The sequence below is a fragment of the Anabas testudineus genome, chromosome 15, assembly GCF_900324465.2.
Source record: "Anabas testudineus chromosome 15, fAnaTes1.2, whole genome shotgun sequence".
NCBI classification, from domain to species: domain Eukaryota; kingdom Metazoa; phylum Chordata; class Actinopteri; order Anabantiformes; family Anabantidae; genus Anabas; species Anabas testudineus.
Genome location: NC_046624.1, coordinates 13,350,949 through 13,373,555, shown reverse-complemented (window position 1 = coordinate 13,373,555; position 22,607 = coordinate 13,350,949). Strand labels below are relative to the sequence as shown.

General features: G+C 38.3%; 1 protein-coding gene across 4 annotated transcripts; it reads right to left on the bottom strand.

The window, feature by feature from the left end:
• Nucleotides 1-1,704: 1,704 nt before the first annotated feature.
• LOC113158666 lies at nt 1,705-15,386 on the bottom strand. 4 transcript variants are annotated; one of them, XM_026354739.1, is made up of 10 exons: nt 15,118-15,386; nt 14,847-15,036; nt 12,296-12,308; nt 11,467-11,552; nt 9,521-10,589; nt 7,748-7,920; nt 6,539-6,719; nt 4,908-4,971; nt 4,263-4,362; nt 1,705-2,376 (listed from the first exon to the last, which is right to left on the bottom strand). In XM_026354739.1, exons 4-10 carry the CDS (start codon nt 11,524-11,526, stop codon nt 2,347-2,349), a joined length of 1,677 nt encoding a protein of 558 aa, XP_026210524.1. In that variant the 5' UTR covers nt 11,527-11,552; nt 12,296-12,308; nt 14,847-15,036; nt 15,118-15,386; the 3' UTR covers nt 1,705-2,346. The 4 variants fall into 4 exon arrangements, with proteins under 4 accessions (XP_026210524.1, XP_026210521.1, XP_026210522.1 ...); XM_026354736.1 differs by having other exon boundaries at nt 12,296-12,356; nt 15,118-15,385; XM_026354737.1 differs by having other exon boundaries at nt 12,296-12,356; nt 14,847-15,385.
• Nucleotides 15,387-22,607: the final 7,221 nt, after the last annotated feature.

The window sequence follows — 22,607 nt, the reverse complement described above, 5'->3', positions numbered from 1 at the left end:
TGTAGTAGTAGGTCCACATTACATAAAGATGATCAAACATAAACGCATAAGACAAACAAAAAAAGTGTGATAAACACTCTGATAAGGTGTGTAAAATGAAATCTAACTTCACATTTAAATAAAATATTATACTGTTGGAAAAAGTCCACTAACGATTTCTGTGGGACTACATTTGAAAGAAAGCTGAGTGTGTTTATGCTATGCTTAAATTTGATTGTCAGGAGTAATGGGTAATATTTAGATTAAATAAAATAACTTCATGTTTCAATTCTCCAATGAATATTATATGTTGTAAAAGCTAATCAGCAATCACTAGGGAGTCGTCCATCATTTTGAAATACTGCTGGGATCATCATGTCATCATTTTCTTTTTTCAGACACAAACACACAGATGTACACACACAAAGTGTCATCACTGTGGCCCCATCTGTGTTTTGTGCAGGCTACCTGGTCTGGTCTACTATAATCTTTCTTAGTGTGTGTATGCTGCTGGCAAAAAAGTCACAGATGTCTCTGTGCAGGCATCAGTTCACCACATATCTCCTCAGAGGCTACAAACTGCAAAGAAAATGAAAAAAAAGCATTGCTTTGCCTGAGCTGACGTCTATTGAGTTATGTCCTTAAAATCCCACAGTGTGACATTTTCATTTCCTTTCTGAAGAGTTTTACTAAAATGTATACCCTTACATTTTATGTTTTGCCATTGCTTTTTGTATCTGTTTATGCTGAGATTCCTCAATGAAACTATTTGTACTGATGTTACAGTCACGACCGTAGAACATAAAACCCGAGCTAGAAAGAGATGGCCATGTGGATAGTGAAATGAATTTGTGTTTCCTTTCTAAGACACACACATCAGCCTTGCCCTCAGGGCATCTGAGTCAGTTGAGGCAATAGGGAAGCCAGTCAAGAGCACATAGTTCACATTATGAGATAGCAATGTGACACACAGACACATGATGCTTCAGAGGGAGAGGCTGACTGACAGGAGCCCTTCTCCTTGTATACACCTGCCTGTCAGTCTGTGCTCATCGTCTGGAACCAGGCTACATGGCAGGAGAGCACCTCCTCCATGTGGATCACCCTGGGCCTCACTGGTAACATAGGTATCAGTGAAGTAATTTACTACACATGTTGCAGATGAGTTACAATGGATCAAACTAGAATGCAACACAGAGTACATTTTACATGGTTCATTACTTTTTATTCTGTAAGAAAATAAAATCAAGAACCAGAATAACTCCGTTTTTAAAATACTGCAATCCCCTCACCAAAAGGCTGCCACAACATTATGTTTATATAGTGTGTTTGCCTGAGACCTGTGGCACATGTCCTTCCCCTGCTCTCACCTCATCGCAGCAGGCTCTTTTTAAATGCCACAGAGATGTCAGTCACCTTTACAGGCTATATGTGGACTGTGGTCCCAAGCTGTGCTCAGAATTCTCCTCTCTTATTACAATGTCATCTTTGGTTTGGAGCTCTGCGACAAAAGCCCCTTTCACGGGCGCTGTGTGTCTCCTGAGTTCGATTAGCTTGGAATTCCAACGTTCCGGATGGGAGGTTCCAGAGGCCCGGAGGCAGACGTAAAGCCAATGACGAAACGTGGTTCTCACAAACACCTCTGGTGCTATACCAATGACAGAGTCAAGGTGCTTGCTCAAAGCACTGAAACTCAATTTCCTGTAAAATGACACTGCTTCAACATACAATGTCCTTGGAATGCTTTTATTTCCTTCTGAGATATATGAGACACGTTACAGAAAAAATTACATATACTGTAATGAGTTATAGGGAAAGGAATGAGAAAAATTATATGATTAATCGGTGTTGCACCTAATCACTAGGTATAAAGCAGTTCATTTCATGTTTTAATATTTCAAATGTCAAACCAATTCTTAATTATTAGTTTGTAGCTGGTGGGTGAGAAGGTTGGGCTTTGTCAATATCTGCACATTACAACTAAACTTGCAGGTTTCCCAGTTTTAATAAGCCTTAACGTCTGCAATTACAGGCCTAATATTAATAATCACCATATCAGTGGTTGCTTACTAGAAGTATTAGCAAAGAAAAAGTTATTTCATATCACTGTATGGTAATATTTTCTATTTGCTTGTTGACACTATCAACAAAATCTTATTTTCTAGTTTTTCAATCAGGTTGTAAAGGGCAAATATGAAAAGGGTCATTTAACACCAAGGGAGTGTGATTGAGACAAAAACATATGCACAGGTATGGAAGAAGTATTTGCATAGAGTATTAACAGTTGCACTGAATTCAAAGTCGCCTTTAATATACTGAACGTAGAAGTTAGAAGAATAATAGTGAATGATATCTGTTTGCTTTTGGTTATCTTTGCAGGATCTGGTCCAGGAGTCTCTGCAAAACAAGAAAAACAACAATAGAGCCAGCAACACAAAAACAGATCAAAAACACATCTATCTGTACTCAGACCTCCCTTTCCTCAATCTTTTAAGAGCAGCTCTGCATCACACAAGAGCGACTCCCAATGCTAAATTGGCTTTCACTTCCATCAGCCTCACCCCTGAGGTGGCCAAGCCCAGGTAGGGAGAATAATTCTAGCTTGCTATCTGACCAGACACCCGCTATGCAATCAGCCACCTCTTCCAGTACTACCCAAAAGCTGGAATCTCATTTCAGCCAAGGTTCAGAACCACCCACATCCTACCCCTTATATCAGACCGCACTGTGAGTTGTCTCTGTGCTGCACCTCTGTGTGTGTGTGTGTGTGTGTGGGAGACTTTCTGACAAAAATGAGACCTCTAAAACGCACATGACTCAGTGTTTATCGGGGCGGACACTCTCCTTTTCACCCAATCTCACTGCGGTTGAGCCCAACTAATAACTTTATTTGAGAGGTGTCAAGGTCGCGCTGCCTTCGAACCAGCCGTGCCTGTTCCATTTCCACAAGGAATAAAATATGTTACGAAGCCATTTGACGTTTAGTTTTACTCATTAATTGCTGGATGTTTCAGTAAACCACATGACACTGATTTAATGTAGATTTGTGTTTTCTTGAAAATGAAAGTTGTTGGAGGCCCGAGGCGAAACATTTTGCATACGATACATTTCTCATGATGTCCCAGTTTACATAAACAGTGGCAAATGAGAGAAAAACCAATCATCTTTGGATCATCTTGGAAAACATCTTGATAAGGATACTCATCAGACACCATGATTGTGTAATTATCCGGAAGAGATTGAAGGCATCTCTTCACATTTTTCACATTTCACCTGACTGACAGTGAATTCATTGTTGCGGTTAGGTTATAATGGGAGAGTGAGTGAAGGTTCAACCACATGTGAAGCAGTCTGACAGCGCATGTCCTAAATATATCATTCATGACGTAGCTACTGCCTGTTAACAGGCCATATGCATCATGTCAGCAGGGTCTAAAATCAGTAACAATAACTTTACAGTAAGGTTTGGTTTGTATAGTGACGAAGGTCAAACTCACAGTGGTAAAAACTGTGAAATGGGCTGAGTTGTGATGTTCTATGGGTTTAGTTTTGACATGAATGATAAGAAGGTTTTTTTTTCTCATTTGATTTTAAGGAAAACCCGAGCTACTCCAAATTAATACATTTCAAATTAAACCCAAGAGGCAAACGAAATCACTCAATTGTTCATGGACATTTTCTTCAGTAATAGTCCAGCATGACAAATGACTTTAGCAGTTAAACAGTGACCTCTGCTGGATGATGATCAAACATGTTTTCACTCTTACATCTTAGGTTTAAACCTTGGGTTTACGTCCTCATTATGCATAATGAGCATGTAATCTAGATTGAATTTATGACAACTCTGTTAACATAAAGGTGATCAATATTTGCACCACATATTTGTTGTCTTTAGGTGTATTATTGTGGGTATTTGTCCTTCAGATCTTTTCAGTTGTTAGATTTTGCTGTTTTATAGAGTCATAAATTAAACCAGTCAAATCCCAAACACATTTTTAACATAAAACTGTGAAACTTTACTGCCCGTGGACTATGTATTGTTGTTCACCACTAAAAATGTAATATAGTTAGAAAATTAAAATAAAATAAAATATTGTGACTAACTCAAAACAAGCATGCAGATCTTTGTGGCATGAGATGATTTTATAAAACAGTTATAACGTGTTGTATGTGTTTTTTGTTCTGTTAAATTAACTATACAGTTTGACACAGTTGGCAATTCTCATGTACTGTAATCAATGCTTTGAAGTAGTTTTTATACTAAAAATACATCCCAGCTGTACCTTTTTAAAGACTTCTGCTCGCAATCTGTTGGTTTGTGATACAGCTTTCTTTTTCTCCTCCTCTTTTTTCTTTGTCACCTCCGGCAGCTTGTTGTAAATCCTACAGACACAAAAAGGCATATTCATACAGGGCAGGGGAATATGGGATCAGAAGTAAGGGGGTGGCTGAGCTATGCTAGTGGACTGGCATCCCAGAAACAAGGTATTATCTAGTGAGAACGTAGCTGGGAAAAAACCTGGATCCACTGATAAACAGGTCTCACACAGACTCCTTTTTCACTCCCACAACTACAACCAATTTGTTAAGAGATCCTCCAAGTCAGATAGTGTCGCGTTTGAAAAAAATTACAACGGGCAGTCATCATCTGATCAGGTGTGCCTTTCCAGATAAGGAAAGAAAAAAAGAAAGCGATAAGGCATGCAGAGGGTAGCTCACATCGCCTGTCAACGTGTTCGGGCATCAAACATCTATTGTATGCATACAGTATGTGGGTGTGTGAATATGCACTGCACAGTGTTTGTACACAACCTGCATGCACGGCAGATGAAACAAACAAGCTTGATAGATCATGCTGTATGAAAAAACAAAGAGCGAGGAGAGACAGAGTGACATCTTCTGATGTGACTTTGGTCTGGAGAACTCACCGTCTGGACCTCAGCTGCATCTCTCTGCCGGATATAGACCTCTCTCTAGGCTTGAAAAGGTTATCTAGGACACACACACACACGCACACACGAATAACAAATAATAATTAACATGCTAATGAATCCTGAATATGTAAATGGACACTGAGGGCTGTGCATGATCTCTCTTTTTTCAGACAGTTACACACTTATAAATTATATAATTTTATATTTACACACACACACACACAGAGAACCTATATATACTGATTATTGTGTCTCATCTTATTGAGTCTGCCATGACCTTGCAAAACTCAGTTGGAGTGCACCTATTATTCAAACTAGTGTGCCTGCCTACTTTGTTAATGTTTTTCTAAAGAGTTGAGCAGTCGGGTGTCAAGTACAGCAGGACGTACTGCAAAGAAAAACATGCTGGTATAATCAGAAACTCTCCCCAAACACACTATAGAGAATTAAGCAGTCGAGTTAAAACTGCTTATGCGACGTGTGCTCACATCAGTTGAACAACACCTTGTCAGAGATTGTAAGTCTGACAGCTTCAGTATAAGAGGAAGAAAAACAAGACTCTGGCTGAATATATAACAGCACTTGCAGCATAAAAATCATAATCTACACATTTATGATTGTCAAACCATATCACAACACAAAAATAAATACCCACTGATGCAGAAGCACAGATGTGGATGTAACAATATTCTTTTGCTCCTCAGATATATTCTATGAAGCTTTTACATTTGTACTGACAGTGATCGAATTAAGGCATCCTTGTGCCTTGTGGGATAACATTCCTGACAAATGCTTTTTGACACATTTCTTTGCAGAATGCCTGTTAAAGCAGCCTTTCTGCATATCATCTCATTTTATGATTCCAAGTGATTTAATAGTATATATTTCTGATATGCTTGTTATAAATGCTGGCTGTTTACTTTTTGACCTGTTTTGACTGAAGTAGAAAAGGAAAAAAAACATTTTAAGGATAATTATATTCTACGTTTTTGTTGTCAGTTTGTGTATATTTTCCTTGCACACAGAGCTTTGGATGAAACATTCATCTGCACTACTAGATATTGACCAGCAGAGAGCAAAGTTGGATAAATGCCACTGCACTTTCATGAGAATAATAAAATTGCCATGTCTTCCCCAGACCCGCTGAGATTGTTGCATTTAAAATTAATTAGGCGAGAAACAGTCTATAGTTCCTCCAAATGACCAAATGATGAATTTGTTTCTTTCAGAAGTGACAACAACATAGTAAAGATGGCAAATTAATCGAACAGAAGATGAGGATGTGATTTGGTGTGATCCCAGGCAGAACAATCTCTGCTGTAGACTGTGAATTTTTCACTGTGGTCACTCTGGGGCAGTATCACACTTCCACCTCATGACTCATCTACTATCGCATGACTTACAGTGCTGCTGGTGTGAGAAGTGAAACAGTATCTATTATGGTATAGGATGTCTGACAAAATCCACTTACAGTAATGCCTTATTTTAGTACTTAAAATCTAGAAGTTGAGTCATGGCAACAAGCACAGTAGCTCTTGGCCACCTCTACTTTAGACCTGAAAAAAAAAAAGAAGTCCAGTTGCCATTATTCAATTTTCAGTATAAGTCAGAGTTATTTAGCTTACCGCTAAGTGGATCCGGTGTGGTGCAGTTCCTCTTTTGTCTGCCTCGATCCTCCCCGAGGCCGTGCACCAAGTCTGGATTGGAGTCCTGCAGGGCTCTCCTTCTCCTGGCCCTCTGTTCCAGTCTCCTCACCCGACTCTGAGATCGGCTGATGAAGTCTGGCCTGAAGAGCTTCAAAGCCTCCTGAAGTGGGGAGAGGGGTATATATACAGTAAGCTGCTGCAATACAGTACAACCCAAAGACACTAATCCTAAGGAAAGAGGAAAAAAATCTCCAATGGGTTAGAGTCTATTCTGAAAATATCCTTAATCTGTTACTTAACCTTGGAGAATCCTTTTCACAGCCTTGTAATAGCTGGGAGGTGTAGGCAACATGGTAATATTATGCACAGCTTTTGTGTGGATAAAGGTAAGAAAGCTTTACTCACAGGGGGAATCTGAATCCTTTAGAAGCCCCCTAAACCTTACTGGATCTTTACACCTCACAACACTGAGATAAAACTTATTAAATTAACTGAATGGAACGAAAAACTGAAGTAAAATTTTGAAGAGGGAAGGGAAAAAAGAAAAATGTAGAATTATTAAAGATTTTTGTCTGGTCTTCTCTACTTGGGAGAGGCTATGTCAAACACTAATTAAATCAAAAAATCTCCCCAAGTGTAAAAAAAAACCCTTCAAGAGATGCTTCTGCTGTTGCGAAAAGGTTTTTTTCCAACTGTAAACACACTGTGTGAGAAAACTGAAATAGTCTAATATTTTATCCCCAGGGTTTTATTCACATTCACAGCAATTTTCCACATGTGATTATGAACCTTGTGCAGTTACACTTTGTGTGATACTAAAACAGCCTTTTGTGGTGTTTTTGACTCTTACTTAAATTACTTTTACATTGTCAGTCTTGGTTCTGTACTTTGTGCATCCTCAGTGGCTCCACTGATAATTTTTTTTGATACTGATTGAAAGCAGAGAAAGTAAAAATTAAAAAAATTCATTCCCAATTGGAGCTATCTATCTATCTATCTATCTATCTATCTATCTATCTATCTATCTATCTATCTATCTATCTATCTATCTATCTATCTATCTATCTATCTATCTATCTATCTATATCGCTCAAGCTCAAGACAAGTTTGCTTTAGAACATATTTTCTTTTTCCTAGTAGTATATTTCCTACAAGACAAGATATACAACTGTACAGCATGAGTCCTACTTTAAGGCTGAGAATCCTGGGTGTCCCATCCAAAGAGTCAGCCTTTAATTGGGAGAGATTATAACAGGATTCATCCATAGCGGAGACTTTTTGAAGTTCTGTGGAAAGGGCAGGTTCTTCGTGTCCCTGTGTCTTGTCGCTCGCTGCCTTCTTCCCCCATGTTCCGCAGTCAGCTTGAGAGAGACAGAGACAAGTGAAATGACTGTGAAATTTAATTTGGCAAGTCACATCATTGTGAAATGGATTGGATTGCAGAGAGCAAGATCATTTACACAGGCTAACCTTCACAAGAAAGAATTATTTGAATTAGAATTGTGATTTGCACTATCTTATGTATTTTGCTAGTGTTTGATGTTACATGAAAGATATACTGCTGCACACACACAACCCTCTCCACACATAGATAGAATAAAACCCCCCAAAAAGCAGAAGGAACATGAGTGTGGCCCATGAATAATGTAAAAGATGACAGTGCTGCAACACTGCACCTGTAACCTCATTCGTCTACTATTTGTAGGATATGTATCTCCAGTGAATGCCTCTGCCATTATCATGTGGCATGTACATGTACATCAAGACACAATAAATGTCGCTGATCAAGCTTTCTCTGCTGGGTCTTCTTCATTTTTTCCATTTTAGCTAAATTAACCTAAATTTAAAAGAAAAAGTAGGCAAAGAAGCGATGGGATCGTGCAGAAAATAAATGTTGTAATGAAGAGATTGAGTTATTTAATAATTAACTGCAGTAGTGCATTTTCTTGAGGCAGTCCATGTATCAAGGAAGGCAGGCACGCCTCTGAATTTGCTCCAGGCAGTGACATCACATTTGTAGTCTTTTCTGGGTGTAACATCTGCTACAGTACTGTACATGCCTTGGTGAATGTAAGGTACACTGTACTGTACTGTATATTTTGTTTAGCATCTTCAGGTTCACTGAAATATCAATAAATTAAATCAACTTGCCATTGCTGCCAGTCTCTCCCTCAAATTTAAAGAAATCATTCAACTAGACCATTTCTTGGTAAATCGCAGTGACTGTGAAATGAAATATAATAATAAAACATTCTATATATTGTGTATTATAAGTGCTGCAATGCAGATTTTGATGCCTTTGCATCAATCCAGCATACTTCTGGATGACCAAACGTGCAAAATCTTATTTGTGTTGGCCAAAATGCCAGCTACCGTGTGCTGCTTTGGAGCTGGAATGTAGTGTTAGATACCATGTAAGTGCAATGAAACAAAATTCTCCTCAGCTGCCTCTTCAGATTACATTTCTTAAAACACCTTTCATATGACCTTGATCTTATCCAAACATATACAGCACGAGATCCCAAGAAAGATTCTTCAAAATCATGCAAATGCAGTCTATGTTTAGATTTCGCAACCCATTGTTAACATATGCAGTATCCGCTGCTAACTTTAGATTTTATGTAGAAGTGTTGGGAGTCAGAGGAGGATAACTGAAAGTGTTTGTTCTTTATTTAAATCGGCTGTTTTATGGAGTGTGTGTGTGTTTTAGTTGGGATTTATTTTAAACAAAGTTAATAGAAAATAGGGTGTGGGTCTATTAACAATGCATGAGTTATGAATCAAAAGGTGAAATGCAGAATGAAAAACATTAGAATTTTTCATCACCTTAGCGTCACATTCAGCTTGCTGTTACAACTCAGGAATATGATCTTATCTACAATAACTTCCGTGGGATATTCAGATCAATTGGTATGGATAGTTGAGATTTTGACCTCTGAAGGAAGGTGATTAAATTCATACCTGGGCCAATATTGAAAGTGTGCTGCTGGTGTCTGAAATTGTTCCGGGTAGGCAAAGTTGCCTCATCTGCATTCCCCTTCTGCCTCCCAGTCTTTGTGTTTGAGGGGCTTGGCCCTCTGAATGACAATAATCCCCAAGTACTGCTGTGGCGCTGTGTGTCTGAATCATCAGACTTGCTGTTAACACCATGAGCGGGTGCTATTTGCTCGACCTTGCAGCCCTGCTGCTTTATTAGAAGGCTTCTGCTGTGACCCAAACTACTCCCTTGGCCATTGCGTTTGTCAGTACCCAACATGGCCACTCTGGGTCTCTGGTAACCCTCATTAATTTTTGCAGATTTCTTGTCTGTAGAGAATCTGCAGCAGGGTGAGACACCAAAGCGAAGAGAAAAGGTGGTCGTGTATAAAGTGGGTTGACCTGCTCTTCTTCTCTCCAGATCCACAAGGGAAATGGAAAGTGACTTGTCCAAAAACACAACAGACCTACTGGACCTCAGAGGAACCTCATGGTGGATACAAGACCTGTAGAATGGCCGGGATGAGCCACCAATCACATCTTGCCTGTCACGCTCTGTGAGGCACAGTCCATTTTGTCCTTTCCTCTTTTCTGGATCTCTCGCTGTCGGCCCATCAGCTGGTGGTTTGTTCTGTCTGAACCCATTTGGAATCTCGCTGGTAGGATTTTGTCTGCACATATCTAGGTGGCAGCTTGAAACACGCATTTCACTTGTGAATACTGATAAGGCTTCTTTCCCAAATGCTTCTGGTAGTTTTGGTGACGCTGCCACAGGGTGTTTTGGAGCAGATGGGCTCTTGGAGGTTGCGAGTGATGGCACGACCTTCCGGGCTGCAATGGTAATTGAAGAAAATGCCGTTTTTGGATTTCTTCCCACCACATCTGGAACACTTGCAGTCCTGAACAGGTTGTGAGCTCCACTGTCTGCAGTCTGAGAGTAGGCGGACTGTGTTATTGCTCTACAAGACAAACTCTGCTTCTCCTCCTGCCCCCGCCACACACCCCATGACAGGACATTCCTGTGCAGTGAAGCAGCGATATCCTCACTTGAGGCCTATGAAAAGACGAAGAAAAACCTTTTAGCACACTCAAAAATCTGTAACTCAAATAAAACATTTACAGAATCACTGCAAATACAAATGCTTAGAGGAACTGATAACTATAACCATTCTCCTGCTTGAGTTGTTCCTTGATATGCTGATCGTTGCCATGACAATGTGTAACTTAATGGGCAGCACTCGGGGACAAATTAGTTCAGACATTTAAAATGCACAATCCAGGTTTGTCATTCTCATTGTCATCCTCTCTCTACTCTCAAAAAAAAAAAAAAGAATAAATACTAAAAATTGAAACACAGATTAGATACTAGAATAATTATACCTACTTTCTCACTATTTTTGTACCCAGGATTCCTTGTTAGCATTTTTCATTTCACACCGTTTGAAGAGCAAACAATAAAAACAGCTTGTACAAACAAGCTTTTGTGTCCCAAGACTCAAATAGCAAGCCAGTTTTACACAAGTATAATTTGGCTTAATTAATAATTTTGTTCCCTGCCTGAATGTTATTGTAGAGTAGAGTGATGTGCAAATGTGAAAATATTATCCAATTAGATAAGAGATCAAACATCATCCGATTATGGAAAACATTTAGTTACATATTCAGTTTTTATTGTTTAGTTGATAATATTACACGGAAACAGATTTGTACCTCAAATGTCCATAACAACAGGGATTGTTAAAATATTCTTTTGTTTTTGTTTTTGTTTTATTTCCTGCAGGCAAAACAATTTGCATTGGAAGTTAAAAACAGCAGAAGTACACTCACAGTTCTGCAGCATGTTTACTTACTACTTGCAGAAACAGTGTTTAGTAACTTTCCAGGTCATGAAGACCTTCGGTAAACTTGTAAGCATGCCCAGAGCTGTTTACCTCATTGATGTTAGGTGTCGATAGACTTGGGAATCTCTGACTGTGGAAACCCACCGACATCGACCAGCTGTCTCCTAGTTTTTCATCTGTCAGTTTACAACAGAAAAATGAATACAATGTACACAGCAGCAATTTCAGGCTGCACACACATCTTACATAAAATGAAAAGGAAACCTTCTCCAAAGGCATAAGCTATATTCACAATTATCAGACTTACCAGCTCATCACAAAAGTACACCTAACCTGTCAGTGAAATAGCTTTTCTGCTAACACTTCAATATTACATTATTCACTTCGCTTTATCATCCCATCATTTATTCTGTGCTCAGAGCCATGTTCATTCCCACCTATCAGCACCCAAAAGAAAAATCTATCTCACATGGCTTTCTGCTCCTCTGCTCAGCTGATGATGACTCTACTTACATGGTTATCAGCCTTGCTTGCATGGCACATTTCAGATAATTCCTTAAAGCCAAACAATAGCTGCAGTGTTTAAGCCTTTTGTTTCAGAAATGGGGGGTTATCGTCTCATTTTATTCACCTCTCAGGATAATACATTTTTTAAAATCATGATACACCAAATACAGTGTTTTCAATTCAGTCGCTACAAAGCCCAGTTTCGCTATTACAGTCAAAATGATTTACATTATAACAAATAGAGGCATATTTACCCTTTTAAATAAATATGCCAAGCTTGTAGAGCTTTCATTCAATTATACTGCACAATGTCATAGTAAGAAGCTGCAAATTGAAGCCATGTTATTGGCCTGTTAGATTTTTTGCATGAATGGCACCATGCACATAATACAAGCAAAGTAATTATGTTTACCTGGTGTGTTCCACTTTGAAGTAAGTCACATGGGATGAGAACGCAAGCTTGAACAACAACACTGAAATAGAAATTTAGACAATCACAGCTTCACCCCATATTTTCTTTGATTTGTTTTTTGATCAGCAAGCAGGTGTAATTGGAGGCAAGAAAAAAAACATCTTTTCTAAAAGTTGCAATAGCAGGAAGGAAAACATCGAATGGGAAAATTAAGCAACATCAAAGATGTATACTATACTATAAACTAAACAATGCTCTTAAATTCAGTTAAGTTGCTTTCTATTTTTATTATACTTATTCATACCTTCTAAAATATGTTATGTTCATAAAATCAACCCATTGTTAAAGAATAAATCAGTGGTTTATAACCACTTTGACTCTTGATAAGTTACAAAACAGTCCTTTTCTAACCTTTTGTAAATAGTCACTTCAAGAACACCAAAGATTTGAAGTAAATTGAAAACAGGTTTATGTATCAGAACCTCCCATTAATCACCTTACATTACCGTGTTGGCCATATAGAATAAATATGGGCACCACAAAGTGGCCAAAGTGGAATAAAGCTTCTTATTAACCATAACAACAGCAATGGAAAGGATGACGTCAGACATGTGTTCATGACAAAAATGATAAATGCTAACTTCTAACTGTGGAAACTTCGACGTTTGGTTGGGATTAGGAACAAAGACAGCAAGGTCAGGGTCAGGCACAAAACATTAAGGGTTAGGTTAAGTGAAATCATCAAATGCATACTGAAGAACCTATAATACGTATTTCATGATTGCCACACACTGTAGGAGCCAACCTCTGTCCTCTGAGGGTCAGGCATTTAGTTGATCCATTTAACCATCCTATCCTCCTACATCCTCCTCACTGACTTTTTACCTAACATACTGCACCATCGCTCTGTGAGCATCAAATTCAAATATTGACACATCTGGGTTATTACTTCAGTTGCTTGACCTTCCCCAAAGGGGTACCTTTGATTTATGTATGACATGCTAAAGTAGCTGACAAAGTGTCACCATGTGACACTATGGGATGTTGTTGAAAATCAGGTCTTGAGGACTTCGTCCACTTCTGCATTTGGCTGGACGACATGTTAGGTCGTAAAACTGAGTGGGCGAGTTGAGAAACATTACTGAGCAAGTTGGGCAACAATAATGCAGATACTTCTAAGTAACAAATGTGTTGTTCATATCTGACATGGTATTAAGCAGTTTTCCTGTATAACAATCACAGTTTCCACTTTTAAAACTAACAGGAAACAACCTCTGAACCTTTCTACACCACCATCATCAGAAAATTGAATGAGACAATCCTTGTTTGAAGGCCAGTGTCCTTTCCTTAACCTACAGAATCTACATTATACCACTGTAATGTATACGTTTAGTAATATTTTATTCTCATCACATTATCAAGATGTCCCACGAAAAGACAACAATCGAGAATGAAGTACATTCTGTGGTCATAGAACTTCACTGTTATTTAAAAACTATGACACTGCTGTACACCCCTGCTGTAAATACTCACTATTTCAAATGCGACAAGATTTAGTTGTGACTGTTTCTTTAAAGAAGTGAGCAGGGTTTGTTCTTGGCTGATGTGACCATATGCTTATTGTTGCATGCATGGAATCCAGTGATTGAGTAAACCTTTGTGTTCAAGACAGAGCCAGAAACAGGGAGGGAGGCCGTGAGATGGTTAGGAAGGAGACGGGCTGTGCAGAGCTGTGGGTATGTAAGAGATAAACCCATCAGCACAGCCGGTCTTAAAATTAGGCTCTCTGAGGGAACTCTTGGACAAAACGCTCGTTTTCAGACGTGTCATACAGTATGTGCTGATATTAGCTTACTGACTGTCATGGACTAGCTACTCTCATTATCTCAGCCTTTTGCTTAATCCACACAGTGTCTCTTTCATTTCTCTGAACGCTGTTCTTTGTAACATTATTTTGCAGTTTTATGGTCTCAAATTGGCCTCTTGTATGATAAATATTTACCTTTTGTGTAGAGAATACAGGTGTTATTGGTCAGTGAATTGTGGATTATTAGGACAACAAACATGATAAATAATATACATGCACCTTGTGTTATGAGCTGCAGCACTAACATACTGGTTTTTGTATTGAAGCAATTTGTTAGACAAGTCAAGCGCACTGTAATGGTCCTGACTGTGGGTCACTGGAATGTTGTCACATGGGATATAATGTGTTGGTATTCACAGTAGGAAACCATAGTCACCTCAAATGTTATTTGTAGATATTGAACATTCATGTCCAACTAGAACAACAAGAACAGACCATCACCGCTCTGTAAAATTATCAAATAACCACCTACCAGGGCTGAAAACTCGCTTGGTTTTGGTACATTGCATAACATCTTAATAACTTTTTTTGATCTATCTTTGCCATGTGCTAGAAATATTTCATTATCCCTTGAAAATACAAGTTTGATAGTGTTTCTGTTAAAAGCAAACAGAGAGAAAACAAAAGCAAAGTTCTAAAAACCACCATCCAAACCTGAATGCACATAATATGGACCCTTCTCACCTGATGCAGCTGTATCAAAGCCAAGACATCAACTGTTGTTCCGCTCTTTGAACTAGATATATCCCCTTTTTCTCTGCAGAGGCTACAGCATGATCTCTTCTGCACTCAGGAGTATAAGAGATCTGTGCAGTCAGCAGGTAGAAGAGTGCTCTGTGTTCTTCACTCAAGCCCCAGTCAAACGTCCCCTCAGCTGACAGGAGATTAAGGAGTGCAACTCTTTAGCTGAGTCACTATGTTTATACAAATAACATTGTGAGCTTATGTTAGTCACCTGAGGCCTAAGAACTGAATATGCTCTTCAGTTGTGAGACGCGTTGTTGACGAGTCTGTGTCCTTGCTCGAACTGTCACAGTCATGACACAGGTGGACACACATCACTGGATCTCCATATTTCTCAGTGAATTCTTTCTCTACACCCGGCTACGATTTAGTTGCGCTGGTTACAAAACAACCTGCAGGGACTTCTGCTGCTTCCAGTAGAACCCTAGGCTTTATCCATATGAACGGGCCCTCCAGGCTACGAGCGCAGTGAAGCTAACTACCCTTCTTCTTCTCCTTCATCCCCAGGACTCAGGCTCAGGTATCAGAACAGGTGACTAGCTCTCAGGTTTCAGGTCTTGCATAATAAGTCCCCACTGCACAAGTTATTAATGGAGTCGGAGGCTCTCAACAGCTACTCTTGCAGCGAAGAAAATGTATATATGTGGCTAAAATAAAAATATAACTTGAATTCTTTTCCAGTGCTTTCTCAACGTAACACATTCCAAAGATATTTTTCCAAAGCGTCTTTGAAAACACACATATTGTACATCTTCCCAGAACAGGCAGATCTGGATGTGGACAAAAGAATAAAAGAAGTAAAGGAAAAACTATAAATAAATGTCTAGGTAGGGTACAGCACTGAAGGTGCTGAATATTCAACTTATTATTTCTCCCCTTAGAAAACACAGCCAAAGTAGGGTAGCATTAAAAAACACAGTAAAGTACAGTTAGTTTACACTTTTGGAGTGATAAATTACCCAGTAACTCAACGAAACAGGAAGAACAGTGAGGTATATTTCTCTCTTGACAGTACTCATGACCCAGTGGTTACGCTGATATGAATGCTGAATGAAGCAAGGTGATGATCAATGACCTATGTATACCTTCAGCTATGAGGAGGCACTATTAAAAAGCAGTATGGTGGGTATACTCAGTGATCATTTTAAACTGATGCAGAGTGGATGAAATGTTTTTCTATTCATCATGAATTGTAAGCTAGTTGCTTTACTGTTTAGAGCCAAGTATGTTTTCTCTATCTGTATTATCTGTATGCCAGTTTCTTTTACATACAGTAAACTCAAAATGTGTCGCCTACAGACACTGATGTATTTCTTTTTAATAACAAATATAAAATGAGTTACCTATGTAGAAATCTGCTGCTAGGAATTTTATTTACTGACTAAAGATAAATAAATAGATTAGTGCTAACACTAACAAAGTGTAGCAGGTAAAATATGCTTCCTCACTTAAGAATTACTGACAATGATGTGTTAAACAAATAAGCAGTTCCAGAACTTACATTTCACTTATCACTTAGTTAATAAAAATGTACATATTAAATGCAGTACTACCCTTATTAGATTTTTTTTTGCCTTATTATATTCCATTGTTGCAAAAACTGGCTTCTTCAGCGTTTCTGTCATTCGGAAATATGTAGTTTGAAACCTTTTCCTGCTTTATAGCTTTGCTATATAACCCACCAGTTAGTTCTCTGAAGAAAACTGCACGACTGTGTCCGGCTTCACTGCACTGTGCTGAGCTAGGTCTTTTGAAGTCATCCTTGTGCCTCTTCAGTTTAAACCTTTTTTTTATTTTATTCCTATTTAAAATTTTGCTATGGATGGGTGCACGCTACAAGAACAAGATGAAATAAAGACAAAAAGTTGCAGGTTCGCTCAAATATTCAGTTTGAAAGCTCGGAGAAAGTACCTGAGAAAAACTGTGAAATGGGGTTTTCCCACCATGCCTCAGGATATGTGCAGGGGAGCCTATTCTGAGCTAATCTTATTAAAATTCTCATGTTGTACAGTATGTCCACACTAGATCTTCCAGCAAAGTCTCTTTTCGTTTGATTTACACTGTTTCAAGTTTCGAGGGGATTTCTGCAATCAATAGTGTGCTCTTATATGCAATGTTTTTTTCATTAGACAAAATGAATTTTTCTACATCACAATTCACTGTTATCTTCCCTCAGGTATTTCTGTTCTTGTCACTTAAAGCATGATCCTGTCATCAGATGATAATGATAACACAAAGGTGGAATAGCAAGATTAAATATGTAGCATCATCTGACATCACTGTATTCATATGGAGAACGTTTCAAATGCTTTTAAAATGATCCTGCTTGTCACAAAGGTTTTTAACAATCTGCTGCTTTGTTAGAATCTAACATGTGCAGCTTTTAAAGTTGTACATTTCTGTACACAAGTAAAAGGTAGAAATCTTTTAGTAGGTACTTTACATCCAAACCACATCCACTATAAGGAAAGAATTTGTGAAATCCACACAGTCAAATTGCATGTTTGTCTTTTTTAAGTACAGTGCAGGTGAAGTTTTGCTTGTTTTATACTCTTACGATGTCGGCTTCCCTGAATTCAGTTTCAAAATGAACAGTTTCTCATTTTTATTGCTGAGTCAAGGTTATTCATAAATTTATCAGCCTGCCTCTTACCTTACTGATCGGCAGTGATAATGCGTAACACAGGGAACCGCATTTTTCTGTTTTGTTTCTAACCCAATTCAGTGTATTCTTCATGTTCCTGTGAGACACAGACAGTAAACACTCTGGGAAAAGGAGAGATCAGAGAGTTTCTGGTGCTTGAAATGTACCACTTTTGCAGTCTATTGCTTGTCAGTGATTAATTCACCACAAAACTGGATGTGTGTGTGTGCAAATATGTGTTTGAGAGACAGTTGTCCAGGGATGGGTTGTTTTTGTGGACGTGGTGTTGGTGTGACATAAAAACTAATCTATAACATAATATGTTCATATATTCATTTATTCATGCATTTATTGTCTGTTCAGCTTCAGTTTTCCCACTATTCCTTTATTTGGGAGACTTGAATACCACCAAAGTAACATAAATGTGAAGATTCTCAGGTCCAGGTGAAGTTATCTGGAAGTTAAGTCATGGCAACTAGACATCTAAGTAGCTTCTTCAGATGATAGTTGGTTGGAGCCCACAAATTTGTACTCCAGGTTTGGTTTCACTCCACCCCTTGGCCTAAAAAGGCTCATCAGGTGAAACAAAGGATGGGGGGGAGTTAATAGTTACACCTCTGCCAACCCCTCTTAACACCTAAAATTGGTCGTTAAGTGTGTCCAACCGGGTGCAGGTGTGAATTGGACCTGATCTTTTTGGGGATGGATGAAAGGACAGCATGATAAATAGAAGACAGGTTGTGTCTAAGTTCGTCACCGCTGTTGAGTGATGGGGGTGTTGATTTGCATGTGCTAGGCTTCTCTCACCCCTCTCTCAAACCACTTGTCCTCTTTGTCCAATACGTGAACGTCACTGTCCTTGAACGAGTCTCCTTTGTCCTTAAGACATTCAGGGGTCTTGAGAGCTGTCTTCAGATCCCTGTCTTCCTTCATTTGGGCTTCTGTGGAGGTGGGGATGTTTTGCGCTCTATGATTCAGGGTCATGATGACTCCTAGTTTGTGCTGTAGTGGGTGACGTGAATCAAACAACAGATACAGTACTGGTCAGTGTGGGGGGTTTCCTGTCAAATGATTCAACCTAACAAGAGGGAAGTCCTGTTGCAGTGTCTAGACTTCCTGACTTATTTATCCTGAATGTTGTGAATGATTGAATTACATAAAAGGTGATTTAGAAAGAGTAATACTGAACAGGAAGTGTAGTGCAGAGGTAACAAAAAATGAGGATACTTGAAGACACATGAGACAAGCATCTCTCTACAAATGACATCTTTAGAGGAGGCAGATGGATTAAAAAACTTGATTTCACAATCAATTGTGCAATTAGGGTGGAATAAATGTAAAGACAGTGATGTGGAGGCCAGTAGCCCAAGAACTGCATTTTGTGCATGAAAGTCATGGATTTTTATGAAATCAAGTGTTTTAAGAAAACCACAACCTTTATAACCAGTAGTACATGCTCATAGCAAAAACACCTAAAAACCAAAACGAACTCCTAGTGACAGAATTCAAATGAGTTTAGCCTGCAAGTCACATACAATACAGTTCATTTTTGTTTCAATAATATTTGTTTACAGAGCAATATTGATAAATGTTGTCCTGATAATGCCCTTTGGGACATTTACAGACATCTTTTATAACAAGGTGCAAAGGATGTTTAAATGATGTGAAAATATGCTGCAGATGTGAATCTATGAGCACCGTGCACTATATTACATGATTTTCTATTATGGTTAGAAACAGGCCTTCATCCAAATGTCGTTTGCAACTGCAGTCTTGAAAGGACTGGAAAAAATATACTGGATTGGACATCTTGATTTTTTTTTTTTTTTAAGATTAAATTGTAAACCGGATAAGATACATTTAATGACTTGGGGAAAAAAGGTTATTAATGCTCTCACATCAAAAGCTCTGTGTGGGGGAGAGTTTAGTATTAAATTACAGCCATTGTATAGCTAATACCAAGGTGCTGCTTTTCTCAAATTACAGGCATAGATTAGAGAGCCACCTTTTACTTTACGTTTTGTATAAAGCATATTCAATTAAAATTCTATTTCAATGCCTGATCATATAAGTGTTTAAACTATTCTAAAAGACTTTATTAGCTTTCAGTTAAAGCAAGTCAGACATCAATGAACTTTGAACCTTGTTAATCACACAAAAAGTGTATTCCTCAGATCATGATTTGAGTGATTCTGCTGTTTTGTACTATTTAAGCTGGTGAGGGTGTGTATAAATTCAGTAGAGGCCAGAGAATCGATCCTTGCAGTTCTCCTCATGTCATTGTGGTCTGTGGTCACAGTATTCATTTTTATCATTTGAAACGGTGTCGAGAGCAATCTCAGTATACTCTGGTGTGTTGAAGTACAGAATATAAAAACTATTAAGAGATCCATACAGAAAGTCCTTCTGGAGCATGTGCAACTGCACAAACCCCTAATTTGAAATAGTAATTTAATGGATTTTTGTTTATGCATAACAATAGTAGGTGGAATATTATCATAGTGCAGTAATTAATAAGAACATTTAGTAGACACTTTCATTCAAAGCAGCTTATAAGGTACTAGGCAAAGAGGAACTTGCCTAAGGATCTCTACTGGAGGAAGGGAGGGCGGCGATGTTACCACTACACTATCCAGCGGATGAAAGTTTCCTTTTCACCAAATGACACTGACTAAAAACAAAACACAAATGACAAACATCCTTACATCCTTGGCAACTCTGTTGGCACTGACACTGTCTGGAGGAGTTTGCAGAAGTGGAGTCAAGTTGCTTTATGATACAGCTACTGAATCATCTTCCAAAAAAAAAAAAAAAAAGTGTCTTCACTGAAACAACTCGTGAGCAGCAAGTGAATATAGATAGAATAGAAATAAAAAAAAAACATTCTGACAGTATTACATCATTGCTAACAAAAAAAAAGAGAAAACTAAGTTGTGCATCAACAACCAGAAATACACAAATAAATGTAACTGCACAAACTACACCAACTAAATTGCACAATTTCCAAATGCTAACTTATACCAGAGCTTTCTCGCCTTGTTCGGTGGTTTCTTTCTGTGATAACCAAAACAATCATTACAGTAATTCCATGTCATACTAGTACTAATACCAGTAACAGGAAGGTGACTGAGTTGCTCTTGTGACATGGAGGACGTTACATAAGATTTCATGAGCTGGCTAAAACACTTATCAGCTCGCTGCTGAGACCAGATGCAGTCATACTTTCTGACGTTAGCACTTCACTGCAGCCAAAGTAATACAGAGATATTGTTTGAGGTTCACTACATGATTTTATACACCTGTATCCTAAAATGATTCAAATTTAAAACTATGTTATGTTTTCTGTTAAAATAATGAGGAGCCATTGATGTGACATAATGTAAATGTCAAGCTGGACATACTGAGCGGATCAGGGTCGACTATTTCGACATTAAACTCGGTGCTTGTTTGTCTGTGGATATAACTCCTGTTTCCTGCTGCATGCAGACTTTAGATAACATGCTGCTGCTGTAATTTTACTGTAAGTTATACTTCTTTTAGTCCCTATTAGTGTGAATAATTGTCTTGCATTTTGTTTAGTCTCCAGGTTATTTTATTTTTGTCTTTAATTCTGCTATCTTGAGACGACACACACCATCATCATACCTTTCACTTAAGTTCCACCACATATTTTAAATTACAAAACTGGAAAACTAATAACATACTAATAACAATAAGCCAGACAAGGCTAAAGGTAGCGTACTTTGTACAAGGAAATATACTACAGTAGTTCAATTACAGCAGCTGAAAAAGCCTAAGTTTAACTTTACAAACAACAGGGCTAATGCCATCTTGTACTCAGCTTCTTACTTTTTAAGCCAGCATTTCTATATAATTCAATTCAATTCAGTTAAACAAACTCAGGTATTTAACCAGTGCTACAGTAATTGCTTTAACTCAGCAGATTAGACACAGCACACATCGCCGTATCTGCAGTGAGTCGAGCGGCTGTTGTTAACACAGATAAAAAGCGTGACACTGTGAGCGGCTGTCACGCCAGCTCAAATCACAGGGTATATGTGTGCTTGAATTGGCTTGACGGAGGCTGCTTGTTACACTACTCACCTGTGACAGTCACGCTTACAGCGTGTGGGAGGGGGGCTCTTCACAAACACTTCAGCCCTGGCAGTTCTCTGGTTTGTTGTCAGTTTTTTAAAAAAAAATTTCCGTAACTACTACTACTACTTTTTTTTAGGTATTACAGCAATAAAATGATACTGCGGTGATATTGCACATCAACAGTTGTTGTTTTTTGTCTTTTTCACAATATCTGTTCATTTCCTTTGTCACATGCAGCATGTACTATTGCTTCATGAAGTTCAACTCTCTCACAAACAACAGTACTTATTGCTGTAAAGCTCCATTCCAGCACATTCACCGAAACAAACATGAAATGTTCAAAACCTAATCGCTCATATTTCCGATAGGCATGTGGAGGATATTCATCACATTTTCGAGATATTGTTCTAACTAGTGAAATGTCAGACCTTCAGATCGGGAACATAACCCCAGTGGCAGAAGTAATTACACTGAAGATATAAGGGAGGAAGGAGAACTCATAATCAGTTTGTCAGCCCTAATAAGACCTTGCTCCTGCTGAGAAGAAGTAATCTACTGGAAACTGATTTGACTGATGAACCTCCAAAAAAACTACTAAGCCAGTGAATCCATCATATTATACAGAACATTATCCTCATGCTATTATAGCGAGCACAAGGGAGGAAAATAATGAATTACATTTACTCTTGTTACTATTTACCAAATAGTACATTTTTGTGTACTTCTACCTGTTTCCAGAATTAAAAAAAAAAGTAATTTTACTTTTACCTAAGCATGGTTATTTTTAAGTTCAAATCTTGAACATGAATATGGATAAAAGCAAACAGTTAAAGTGTGTGTGCACACCTGGTGGTCTAGAGCTTGATATAAGTTTTCTTTATTAAACTTGAGCTAACGTTACGCACATATCAGAGACGTTGCCTTAGCCATTAGATCATAGTGAACAACTCGTCTGGTAT

Excerpts from the sequence above, each read along its gene's own strand:
- LOC113158666 (XM_026354739.1), bottom strand. The coding sequence starts at position 11,526 with ATGTCGGTGGGTTTCCACAGTCAGAGATTCCCAAGTCTATCGACACCT. Across the intron at positions 7,921-9,520 it reads CACTTTCAATATTGGCCCAG|CTGACTGCGGAACATGGGGG; the intron begins GTATGAATTTAA and ends GTCTCTCTCAAG. Across the intron at positions 2,377-4,262 it reads GAGCAGAAGTCTTTAAAAAG|AGACTCCTGGACCAGATCCT; the intron begins GTACAGCTGGGA and ends CTTGTTTTGCAG.